This window comes from Chaetura pelagica, unplaced genomic scaffold (genome assembly GCF_000747805.2).
Source record: "Chaetura pelagica isolate M959 unplaced genomic scaffold, ChaPel_1.0 scaffold408, whole genome shotgun sequence".
Taxonomy (NCBI): domain Eukaryota; kingdom Metazoa; phylum Chordata; class Aves; order Apodiformes; family Apodidae; genus Chaetura; species Chaetura pelagica.
This window is the reverse complement of record NW_009954229.1, coordinates 264,521-277,662: the sequence shown is the minus strand read 5'-3', so window position 1 is coordinate 277,662 and position 13,142 is coordinate 264,521. Positions and strand designations below refer to the sequence as shown.

The following is a 13,142-nucleotide window of genomic DNA, read 5'->3' as shown; positions in this document are numbered from 1 at the left end:
AAGTAACTGCTTAGAGCTTTAGTGTTAGAAATGTGAAGAACTGTCATCTGAGTCCACTTGTTGGTGGAGCTTTGGGTCTTGCAGTGATAAATGCTTGACGTGTTGTCCTGGCTCCATTTTCTCTCCTTTAGCTGCTTATTCCTGGGCTGTGGCAGGACACAGCCCACTTGAGTGATTGTGGGACAGCATAGCTGTTGTCTGTTGTCTGATTTCCCAGTTCCTGATAAGGGGGTACTTGGTGGGAGCTGGCAAATCCATCAGTGTGCTCATGTACCAAAGTGATACCTCTGGCCTGCAGGAGAACAGACTAAATGAACCCAAAAGTAACGTGTATTAAAAGAAAATGTAAAATGGCAGAGGCCACATGAACTAAGCAGAGGTATTTTCTAGCTGTCTAGTCTAACGTTTGGTATCATTTTTCTCTGGGATTACAGGGGCTTTCACCTCATAAATTTGTGCCAGTTTGAGGTCGTTAATCTTTCTTTACATGTTGCCTTGCAATTTTAGAGCTTTGCCACCATCTGGGATCACATTTTAAATAGAGTTTCCACTCAGTATGTTCCTTTTCATGAAATTATTTATATATAGAGAAATATATATTAAATATATCAGGACTGGGTTGTTTTTAAACATTTTCAGTGCTTTCATAAGGGATTACCTTGTGTGGAAAAACTTGTCTTCTCTAATAGGGAGCCATAACAGTAACCAATTAAAGGATCACATTTGCAATATGCTCTTAAATGGCAATTTAAAATATTAGTGAGCAACTTGCCTTGCAATCTACGAGGGAAGGTGAGCTCTGTTAGAGAGGGCCAGGCCAGGGAGCACATTTCTGTGTTGGAAAATCTCGGAGTATGAGACACACTGGGACAGCACCATCTGATGGCAGCTGGGTATCAAACCATAGTGATGGCTGGAGAAGGACTGCTGCAACTCCCTCATCTCAGCCCAGTTGCTTTTGGGATGGGATCTTCTTGATAAGAACATAAGTTCCTGTTTCTAATAGGCATACCTTCCAGTCTGGTCCACTCCTTAAACCAAATGTGACTCATCTCTGGTCCTCCTAATAAACTGACCTTCTCCCCAAAGGCATCAGTGACTTGCAGTTGGTTGCACCAACTTCTTCTGGCCCCACCAGAGCCAAGATGTCTGTTCCAGGCCCTGCTAATTATTTTAAAGGGCTTTTGAACAAATAAATAGCCTGAACAGTTCAGTGGTTCCTTGTGTAATTTTAGCTCTGGACTCCTCCAAGAATGTACAGAATAAATAGGTGAATCTGTAATACATCCACAATTAACTCTATACACAGTGAGCAGCTCAGAGGCACGTTATGGAGGAACAGTGTCAATAAACAGGTATGCTGTGGGCCATGGAAATGTGGTCTTTATTACTGGGGAAGGATAGCTCTGACCAGGAGGTTGGGTGCAGTCTGGAAAAGCAAACAGTGCCCCTGTAGATCCTTCTGCCCCCACCCAACTAGTTGGAATTCAAAACCCCATCATTTCGGTGTACCCCTGGTAAAGTACATCCTCACTCATGCTGGTGGAAATCAGGGCTTACTCATCATGAGCAAAGCTTGGCTGTGTAGCTAAATGTCACGGATGTGGCAGGAAGGTTTCACCTACGTTGGTGACTTTGCAAGTGCAACTTTGTGAACAGGAAAAAAAAATAAAAAATATATATATAATTCCTTGGGATATTTTAAAACGCTGAGGCATGAAATTGCACAGCAGAATTTTCTCCCAAGACCCTTTCCCCTCCAGCCTCTGTAGCCACATGTGCAGCCATCATTCCCCAAGAAACCCAACGCCCAGACGTGAATCATTTCTCAGATTTTTCATGCTTTTAACTTTTCATTGCTGGGGCTTCGCTCAGCCAGGAGAAGCAGGGACCTGTTTCAGCTTTGAAAAACCATAGACAGAGGGACGGCTGGGGAAAGGAGTTAAAAATGAAACAGCAGATTTATATATATAAAAAGTAAAAATATATGTTCTACATCTGAAGTTTATTTAGGTCCTTTGGGAGAGTGGCGCGGCACTACGTCTCTACTAAATTGCCAACATTTTATGGTCGTGCTGGCACAGAGTCAAACACACATCTCCTTGGCTTGGGTTGCTGTCTTAAAGCAGGCAGATTCCAGTATGTTTTTCTATGAACTGATTATTACTGTTGACTGGACAAGGGAAGCTCTGCCCAGCAAGAACATGTAGGTAACTTTTCAATAGCTCTGTCGAGACTTCATTATTTTGATACCACGTTACTGAAGAGCCAGCCCCTGTGACCCACCTGAACATTAGATGTGTGTTTTAAGACAGATACAAGTTTTTAATTTCTTCTTACAATTTCGTTTTTATTGGAGTCATATTAATAATTGCAGAGTTTCAAAGGGCCTATTTTTAACTGGTTAGCTGTTGTGTGTGCGGGTCTGTTAGTGGGGTGCGTGTGGAGCCCTGTGTGTGCGAACGTACATACAAAATGCACGTGGCACAAGGTACTGCTGGGGTTTACACAAGAGGCTGAGCAGTTCACTGCTCAATTTCCTTTCAAAAGCCTTGCCTGTGTGTGTCTTTGTGTAAAATTGGTGTGTTCGTCATCAATCAGGGCTGCTGCACATGGAGATTCTCTACCACAAAGCCTCCTCCAGCGGTGCAGAAGCAACAGCTCCCGGCAGCCTCCTCTGGTTCTGCAGGAGTCCTGGGTTACTGGGCAGCACGAGACAGTCTGACTTCAGTCACGACATGCATCTTCCCACACTTCCCAGCAGCTGTTAGTGACCCAGTTTATCTCCTTTCTGCCTCTTGCTCTCCCGTATGGGGCTGGGAAGCCATTTCTGCTGGAGCTTGGGAAAGTGGAGCTTTGATCTGCAGATGTACAAGGAGGAAGGGTCAAAATCTGAAGTGGAATGGACTGGCAGAGAAACAGCCTGTTGGATCACGTTTATCAAATTATGCTCTGTGATGGAGAATCATTTTTAATTTTTGGTCTGAGGTACAAGAGAACTGAGAGCTTTTCTTTGAAGCTGAGATTAGTTCATACCTCAGTGCCTTGGGAAGCTGGAGAACTGTGCTTCACAGTTCATCTGGACCTTCCACAAGCGCTAAGTAAAACATTCCATAATACCTTGCAGCCTGGTTTTTCAGGGTACTGCTCTTCAAGCCTTTCTGTTTGTGCCACAGGCTTCCCTCCCTTTTGACTGTTGGAGCCTCCGGTGCCCACAAGCTGTTACTGAAGTGTCTGTTGTGCCAAGTTAATCCTATTTCTTCTGACTGACTAATTGCTTCCTCTCATCATTTTTTCCTTTTTGCTGTTGTTCTGTTTCCTTCTGGTTTTCCATATTTTTCTGCCCTGAGTTTTCAATATTTTGATTAAGTAGGTGCCTTTCAGTGGGGAAAGAAATGATAGTGTCTAGAGTGTGTAGGAATATTGGTTTTCACCCAGCCAGACTTCTGTGATAGGCACCCTGGGTGATGTTTCCAAAGGCTGTCCTCGGTGGTGTTTTAATGTCAATGCCAAGTGTGCTTTTGGTTATCTGAATCAATAGATGATCTGAGTTTACCTTATACAAACAGGTAGAATAATGGATTTTTTGTTAACTTTTTTGAACCTTATTCATTCATCACTTGCCACTGTTTTTTGAAAGCTGCCCTGTGAGTTTGAGCTGTTGAGGTGCTTGGAAGAGCAAGCAGATACAACTCCTGACACTGTGCCACAGCTCATCGTGGAATGAGGGAAGGTAAAAAACCTTCATTGCAAAGGGTAAAAGTTCCTTGATGTATCTCTGGGCTCCTCTTTGAGATGTTGAGAGGACAGGGTCTTCTGGACCCTCCAACTTCATGCTCTCGTGCCACATGGTTCCTTGCAGGGAACTTGTGCCTCTGAGGCTGTAAGAATTAACATCCCCAGCCCTTTCTGAGCAGTGGGTTGTTTGAGGACAATGCGAGACTTGTTCTCATGCACACGTGGAGGAGAGCCTGGAGATTTCCCTAGGCTGAGCTGGGGTATCTAACACTGGGATTAAATCCTCCGTTGGAGTTTATGTAATGCCATTCCAATCAGGAGGCTGAGAGGAGAGACCATGTGCATTTACAGTCCCAGAGAAGAGCGTTTACTCGGGTGTATAATAGCCTTCTGTTGGCTTTTAGTAGTGTATAGTTTAGTAAATTAGGAGTCTTCAGGTACTTAGCACTTTAATGGTTCTCACTAAGAACATAATTAAACCGTAGACCCCTTAGGGAGAAAAAACAGTTTATTGTGCATATTTTTAGAATCTGTTACCAGCCCTCATAAAACCTGGTAGATAGAAGCCAGAGAACATGCTGGAGCTGGCGACCCAGAACTCGTTGGCAGCCCCGCCGCGCGTCGCCCGCGGTCACACCTTGCAAATCTGCCCCGTGAATTATGGAATTAATTTTCCCCAATCTGATTTCAAAAGGCATTTGCAGCGCAGTTTTTCTCCTCCGGCTGCTGGAGGTGTGAGGGAGGCAGAAGGTTTATTATATTGCACCTTGTGCTGACACATTAAGCTGGGTTTTGCCAGTTGTGTTTTTGTTGGGTTTTCTTTTTTTTTTAATTTAAAAGCATTTTCTATTTCGCAGAGGTATCCACAAGCAGGGCTTGTTAGAAGTAGAGCAGAGCCCTTGTCTCGCTCTCCCTCTGTCTGCCTTGGGCTTGTTTATTTAGTTGCATCTGCCTTGGAGCTGCATTTTTCTGTGTGTGTGTGTCTCAGGAATTCACAGTTCTGGATGTGAGGGAACTCCTGACTGCTTTCTGGGATGCTTCTCCTTGCAAAGCAAAGTGTAAAGCTCAAACCAAGCTGGGTGCAGTGAATCTGGAATTCTTGTCCCTTCTCCTGAGCTCTGACACCACCACCAGGATGTTTCTATGGGATGTGATTACCCTGGGAATGCACTGTGCACGCCCTTGTTGGGCAGTTTCCTCTCTAACCCCAGCCATGCTCCCTGGGTGCCCTTTCCCAGACCAGATGGGTGCTGACACCACCCTGATGGGGTATTGGGTGCCCTCAGCACCCTGGGTAGCCATCAACTTGGGTGCAAAAAGAGATCAGAAATCTTGTCAGCATCTCAGTGGCCTGTGCTCAGCACCCCAGTGGTTCACACACTGCTCTGGGTCTTTGCTCTTGCCTCAACACCCCTTTCTGAGCAAACAGGGCTTTCTCCTGTGAAACCTGGGTCATGCAGCACCCCTGCTCACAGCATCTGGAAGGCATTGGGAGGAACACACACACAGCACTCTCCTCCCCCAGCAGCTTTTAAAACAAGTTTCTGATACATGTGCATCACTTCTCTATTGCTGTGTTTTACGTTCTCAAGGTTTACACACTGGAGAAGTGGCTGCAGTGAAGGGGAGGAAGGGTCCCTTGCTGGCAGCGTCCCCAGAAGCTCCACTGCTGCTCTGATCATACACATTTCTTCCCCTCTGTCAAAATAAATGCCGAGGAACCGGGTGTTGTTTGGGGGGTTTCTGCTGCTGCTCTAGACTGTCAGCCTTGCTTGGTTTGAGTTCTCTTGCCTGTGGCACAGCATGGCCCCCACTGACACTGTGGTAGTGGGAGAAGGTGAAAGATGGTGATGCTATAGCACCTGGGAGTGAGTTATTAACCCACACCAGATTTCTGTGGGTTGTTTGGTTTTTTTCTCCTTTTTCTACTTTGGGATAAGAACTAGGCTGCTGCACTAAAGCCTGAACTGTGGCAGACCCTGCTCACCAGCCTGGGCCATTCCCACACAACCCTAAACTGAGAACTTCCTTCTACTTCTTCTCCCCCTGCAATTGGAGTCGAAGATTTTTCTCCTTCTGCCCTAAAGTGCAGTGTATTAGAGGGACAATACTTTGAGTCCCAGCTCCAAGCAGCAAGAAGGATTTGCTGGCTGGGATTGGTGTTGATGAAGGTGTCAGAGTGAGGCTGTGATGGGGAACTGATGGCAGGTTGGGTAGTGAAGGATGGTCTTTGGTCTGAAATTACAGTGTCTGCCAAGTCCTACAAAGCCACAATCAAGTGTAAAATTGCTCAGCACCATCACGTTGTGACATTTAGTTACAGGTATGTGATTACCTGTGAAATCCTGCCTGTTTTCCATGGTCCTCAGCCCTATGTGCTGCCTACATCCCAGGGAGCAGATTCAGCCACACCTCCATGTCACAACCCTTAGGGCCAATACCATTTCTAGGTCAGTTTTGGTTCATGCACGTACAAAGAAAAAAAATAAAAAAGAAATAGCAGAAGCCAAGAAAACAACCTGCCTTTTCTGGAAGGATAAAAGCATTTTCTCAGCAGTTTGGGATCAAGGTAAAAAAATCTCTTTGTGAGCCTCCCTGACGTTCTGGGAATGCTCAAGAGCAGTCCAACGGGCAGATTAACTCAAAACAGGTCCCATGTGGAGGGGAAGGACCCTTGGTGGCACCTGGGGCATGGGGAGCCCTGACCTCCTGCTCCTGTGCTGGAGTGGCCTTGGCTGAGCTCCTTGACCCCAGCACTGCTCCATCCGGCACCGGTGTCCGAGGAAGGAAGGATGCGGTCTCCTGTCCTCAGGGGTTACAGCAGCCTCAGACCCGTATAAAGCAACAACTTTATTAATCCCAGCTTTGCTAATAAGGAATTACAATGGTTGTGGGATTTGGCAGTGGAAGTGTGCTCAGTTGCCATGCATAGCACAGTCTTTTCCCTGTTTTGTTTGTATTTTTGATTTAACTACAAATAATTTAAAGATGTGCTGCGTCTCCTTCGATTAAAATTTGTGTCTTCATCCTCTCTTTTTGTTTTTTGTCGTGGATTTAAAACAATACTGATGAATTTGAGCTGGTCAGGTATGCTAAGGTAAATTGTTCACTTCTTTATTTTGGCTAAAACTGCAGCATTTTGAAGGGTGGCAGCTATTAACATATCAGGATCTGGTTTTGTCTCCTTGGTAAAATATGTAGCTTTGTTGTACTGGATGGAAGATCTCCCAGTGTCAAAAAAATTCAGGCTGATAGAAGAATAATATTGTCACAAGGCCAGTGTGTAAATACCTTAAACCAATATAGCATGTTTAGAGGAATTAGACTTTCCTCTCCCAAATTACAATTTTGGAAAGCAACTCTACCGCTGCATTTATTTCAAGTTTAAACATTTTGAAAGAATATCTCCTAGGTTTTGAAATCTGGTTTCCATTCCTGGCTCTGTTTGACCTACTGTGTGACCCTGAGAAAATCTTTTTCTCTGTTTCTGTATCTGCTCAGTCGTTCTGATGCTCCTCAACACTCACGCAGAGCAACTTAACATCTGTTGGTGTCGAGCTACGTGTAACGTTTTGGTATTAAATAATAGTGGGTTTAATTGCAGATTAGTGCATATGGGTTAGGATGGAAAAAGAGAAAATTAAAACTCTTGTTTTTTAAACGATGTATCAATTTAAAAATTCTTTGGGTTTCCATGAAAAAAATGGCATTAAGTCATTTTCTCTGCAAAGAAAGGAGTGCTCAGAGGCAAAGAATTGTTCTCCTGTGAACAAGCTTGGGGAAAGCAATAAGGAAAAAGGCCAAGAGCTTTGTAGCTTCCCCTGATGTTGAGCCTTGGAGAGACTGATTCTTTTTTTCTCCCATCTTTCAGACTCAGCCAGTGCCCAACCCCATCGCCTACTTCATGCATCGCTCGCCGTGGTGGTTCCACCAGTTTGAGACCCTGGTCAACCACTTCATCGAGCTGGTGGTGCCGTTCTTCCTCTTCCTGGGCCGGCAGATGTGCATCGTCCATGGCCTCTTGCAGATCCTCTTCCAGGTGAGATGCTCCTGGGTTTGCTTCCCAAGGGTCACATCTTCACCCAGGATGGGGCAGGGGGTATTCCAAGGGGTGTAGAACCTCTCCCACTGCCTGTGACCGGGTGCTGTTGGGTGGGCTGTGGTCTGGATGGCCAGGATGGGGATGCACATTCCTTACACCAGCTTCATAACCAGCAGCAAGGACATGGACACACGTGCCATGAGCATTGCTGTGGTGGATGGGTTTGCTGGAGCCCATCTTCTCCAAGCAGGAGCAGCATCCTGAGGAAGTGACTCAATCAGCAGGTCAGGAGTTCAGGCTCAAGTGAATCAGGATGATTCACACTATTCAGTGTTGGCTCTCAGGTGGTTCGTGCTGGCCTGGCCATGCTTAGGGTGTTGCTGGAGTTTGTGTTCCTTGCTGCTGGGTTGGTTTCTGTTTGTAGGGGTAGCAGAGAGACCTCAGCCCAGGGTTGGGGCGAAGGGTCTGAACCTGTGGTTGCCCATGGCTGGGATGAACACTTGCAGTTTCTCCATAAGTTAATTTTTATAGGTATATTTCACACTTTGAAGGATTTTTAAAAATACATATTTAATGTTCAAGGGCTTTTCTTTATCTCTGAAAAGGTGTGAGCTGCTTTTAACAGCCACCAGCCTGACTGAGCCTAGGCTCACAGTGAAAAGAATTTGTTCAAAAATTAGTGACATTCACACTCCAGTTGATTTTGTTGGGGTTTTTTTGTACATGAAATAAATAAATCTGGGCAAAAGTCAGAGGAAAGAAGGTCCTGCCCATATACTTTCCCAGACCACATGTGATTTCTCCCATCTCTGCCTTGGCATAATTCAAAGAGCTCATTAAGCCCCAGCCACTCTGGCTCACAGAAGCGCAGCTTTCAGCGCTTGCTGGCTGCAGCCTTTGTTCACTATCATCTCAGCATCATGACATTCATCCTCACTAGCTGTTACTGCTTCCTGTAAATACATCTGATGGTTAAACTGGAGAAGAGCTTATAAACTCTATTGGTAAGCCACAAAAATGCTGATCAGATGGTATAGAGGTGACATAAAAGCCGCGGGGCTCGTGCCCTTGCAGGGATGCTCGCTCCATCTCCTGCTTCCCAACGGCTTCCCGCTGTGCCTGGGTGCACACAGCTGTGCCCCTGCTCCCTCAGTGCCTTTTGGTGTGACGTTTGGTTTTGTTGAGTTGGGTATACCCAGGCATCTGGAGGAGAAGTGGTCTGACCCAAGGAGGTGCTGGGTCATTGCTCCAGGAGGTATCAGTTGTGTTGGCAACGGGCATTGCACCTGAGGTTTTCAGTGTCACTGGGAGGATTATATCCAGCCCGACTGTTTTGTCTCATGGCCAAAGCAGAACATCCCATCTCTGCTGGCTGCTCACTGCAGGAGCAGGTGGGTGTTGAGACAATGTGGGGATGGGACTAGCAAGCAGGAATCATGAGTAGAAATGCTTTTGCATGCAAGGAAGCGTAGGGAGGCTGCTGATGGCTCTTTCCAAGGCAAGTAGACCCAGAAGGGAGCAGAACGCACCATGGTAAGGGACTCATCAGAAGGCAAACCCTGTTGCCAAATTCCAGGCTTTGGCATGGCTGCCATGCCTCAGGGCAGAGCTGTGCAGCTCTGCTCACCTCTGTGCTGGCAGAAAAGCAATAGCTCAGTGGCCTGAGATGGTGATGCTTTGTCTTCACATCTCTGCCAGAGGAAACTTCCACAACCAAACAGCCTGACCAAACGCTCCTCTCTCATCCATTCCCTTCTCGGTCCAGGGTTTCTCCAACCTTGCCCTGCTTTCAAGTGGGGACTGAGATGGGGCAGACTGGGGATGCTCCCTGAGCCCCTGGCCATGGCACTGTGGCTGGTGCTCCCCCCCAGCACCCTCATGGTTCCTCCAAGGGCCCCAAACAAACAGCACGACTCTTGGTGTGCTGGGGACCTCAGCCAGAGCCAGTGGGATCTGAAAAAGCCAAGTACACACAATAAAGGCTCATAATGACACATTGTAAATGCATGCATCTTAACCACCCTTTAATTGGTGCTTTATTGATAGTTTGCAATTACTGACTGATTTCTATCATGAGGGGAGTCTGCAAAGGAAAAAAGGGTCCTAGTGTAAAATGCAGCTCTGGTGCATTTATAGCATTTCAACAAAAACCTGTTTATTTAATATTTACTGCCCTTTTCTTCATTCAGAATGACTTTTATTGACAATACTTCTGCTCTGCAAAGGAAGCAATAAAGTTTAATGTTGATATACCACTTAATTCTGCTTTTCAAGATTTGAATTGACATTACATGCAAGTTTTATTGGACATTTTATAATTGTTATTGGAGTCATGGTGGCTAGGTTGAGTAAGTGTATTTTTCCAGATTCCATTTGGCCAGGAGAATATTGCTTTGTCGGGAACCCAAAAAAGTTGTGCTTTAAAGAAAAAAGTCTCTCTTTTTTTCCCTTTTTCAAGTGTGAACTTAGTCTTCTTGCCCAGTTCATGTTTGTAAGGAAAAAAGCTTAGTGAGTTTGGAAGCATCAGAGAGGAGGGGCTGGGCAGCCTGCTGGCTCAGCAGAACAGGGAGCATGCCAGGAGTATGGATGTCTGATCCCCACCAGATTCCCAGGAGGTTGTGCTGGTCGTGCTGCAGGCAGACTGTGCTGGTCCCAGAGTGCTGAACTGGGGCACCTGGGCCACCTACTGCGTGGGACGTTTGGGTGGTGACACCTGAAACACTCACTATGTAGGCAGATCTGTGCACTGTCCACTTTGCTGCTTGCCCACCCACCCGTGTCCTCGCAGGACCCGCAGGGGGGAGCCAGGACACCCCACAGTGTTGGTGCTTCGTGTGCATCATGTTGCTCTGATCTGGGTTCAGGGTCTGGCTGCTCCAATATGAGTCCCCATAGCTTGAGCTCCCAGATATCTCCCCTTTGGTGGCTTTTTGAAGTGTCTAACTTATTGCAAGTCTCTCAATATGAATAGTCTTTGCATAAAAGAAGAAGAAGAAAATAAAATGAAGAGGTGGGTTGAATGCTGGCCAGTTCCTGTTAGAAAAATCATTCTTTGTTGCCAACCACCAGATTGGGGAGGGTTTTGTGGTTTACAGCTGTGGGTGGAGCTCTTGCAGGACATCTGCACACAGAGAGATTCTCCATCAGGTTGCTGCACCCAGAGCACGTTTGCCTGGATCAAAGGTGAGTGGGGAGAAAATGTCATCCAAGATGTTATGGCCAGGCCCTGTTGGCTGCTTCCCTCCCAGGCAGGCTGCAGAAATGCTCCCCAGCCACCAGGGCAGCTGCTCATAGTCCCAGCCAGGGGCTCAGGGCTGGGGACTGTCCTCACAGTGTGGCCACCTGCTGTGTGAAACTCTGATCCTGAGGAAGGTGTTTGCTGTGAGGATGCTGAGACACTGGAACAGGTTGCCCAGCAAAGCTGCCTCATCTCTGATAGTATTTAAGGAGAGGTTGGGATGAGGCTCAGAGCAACCTGGTCTAGTGGGAGGTGTCACTGCCCATGGCAGGGACTAGATGATCTTCAAGGACCTTCCAGCCCAAACCAGTCTGGGATTCTGTGACTCTCAAACTCCTGCCTGCACAGGTTGGCATCACCTCCTGAGGCCTTTTTCTTCCTGTACTGTCTGCTGGGATTCAAACCCCTTGGGTTTCTGAGATTCAGAGTAGTGCATTGACCATCCCACCTGCAGAGGAGCCTGCTCAGAAGATCTCAGCCAGCCTGAAAGCATTAGCAGGTGAAGGTGGCAAAGCCTCCCCTTAGACTGTCTGTGCTGAGAACATCCTTTTGCATTTAGAGATCTTAGATAAAGGGCAGCCAATTATTGAGGATCTCCAAGGTAAATATGCAGCATTGTTGCAAAAAACCTCTCTTTCTAGCATTTATTGTACGTAGAAATGCAAATCTAAGCCAGAAATTAAACTAAATGGACATTTAACTTTTCAGCATCATTAAGGATTTATTGTAAGCAGGTGCCAGACTCGACGTGCTGAGCAACACTGCTGCAAATTGTCTCTGCCAGGAATAAAGCTGGAGGAGAGACTTGTAACTCAGCTCCTTCCATGGAGCTCTGTGCTCCAGCCCTGTAAAACCAGGCTGGTGAGAAACGGCCAGTCTGAGCCACAGAAACCTCCAAAAAAGCCTGAGGTGGAGTTTGCTCATATATAACTGAGAGTCTTTAGAGTTTTTGAGAGTTTGCTAAATATTCAAAGGTTTTTGCTCTCATTGATTATTGTTCTTTTGGGGGAGTATGGTTGCATTTTGTAGCAGGGCTGTGTTCACCGAGGTGCTCATGTCTGGAGTAGGGACATTTGTGTCCCCTCATTAGGTTTATGCTTCCTGGGATTTTGGACACCTTTTCTAATTGCTAGGGAGGGGGTTTTCACTGAATGTCTCTTGATAGTGGTTATTGAATGTCATGTTCACTTAACGGGATGGAAATCCAGCTGCACATGGTGGCAGTGGCCAGTGTTTTGTCATTTTGAGTCTGATGGTGCCAATTGGATGATTTTGTAGTAGTGTTAGGGTCTCAAAAATATGCATGTAGATCTGACCCCAAAGTTCAGGAGAAATTAGGTTTGAAATGTGTCTGTTAGTATCTGGAAGTGGAAGAAGAGATCTTGGAGGGTCTAGGAGACCGCAGGTGAGGTCTGGCCTCTGTTGTTCCTGTTTCTGTAGAGGCATCAATATTGGAATATCAAGTTGGAAGGGACCTTAACAATCTGCAGCCTTTCTTGGCAAAACCTGTCCATGCCCTCAGGAGCCTGTGGTTTTAAGGGGAGGGAGGATGTAAGTGCTGCATGGGGAAGGCAAGTCCTTTCCCCTGCAGGACCCCTTCCCACCACACCACCTAAAGAGCACAGTGTCGTCTCCCCTCTGACACCTCCCTCCCTTCATCCATGGTCACCATCCTGCACCCATAGGTCTGTCCCTGTGCTCAACCACCCACAGCCAGAGAGATCCAAGGACCAGCATCCCAGTGTGAAACTCGAGAGGGTGTGACCCCCAGCCCTGCTGCTCTGCGGGTGTTTCTCCGGAGCTGGCTCCTAAAACCCTGAAGCTGCATGTTTTTCATGTCCAATGCACAGCTTACACCACGGAACGTGTTTCTTGGCTCCTTAAGCCAAGCAGTAAAATTACACTGCTTGGTAAAAGAGTTGATGAGGGGAAGCCAGAGGAAAGCCAAAAAAGCCAGGAAAAAGCCACCTTGCCCCTGCGAGCTGGCAGGTAGTGCTGGGTTAGGGGCTGGGCAGGAGGGGGCTGAGGTTTCTTACAGCCCAGAGGGGCTGGTTTTGGCTGGGCCAGATGGGAAGGAGCTTCAGGATCATAAAGGTAAAATCCATAAATGGATAAATAGCAAAT

At 46.7% G+C, this 13,142-nt stretch overlaps 1 protein-coding gene across 1 annotated transcript in view; it reads left to right on the top strand.

Annotated features, from left to right (window-relative positions):
• The window catches only part of LMF1 (lipase maturation factor 1), a 177,411-nt gene that overhangs the window by 112,820 nt on the left and 51,449 nt on the right, over positions 1-13,142 (top strand). The window contains exon 6 of the mRNA XM_010003575.1: positions 7,610-7,777. Within this exon, the coding sequence (XP_010001877.1) occupies positions 7,610-7,777 (168 nt within the window). The remainder of the gene's footprint in view (positions 1-7,609; positions 7,778-13,142) is intronic.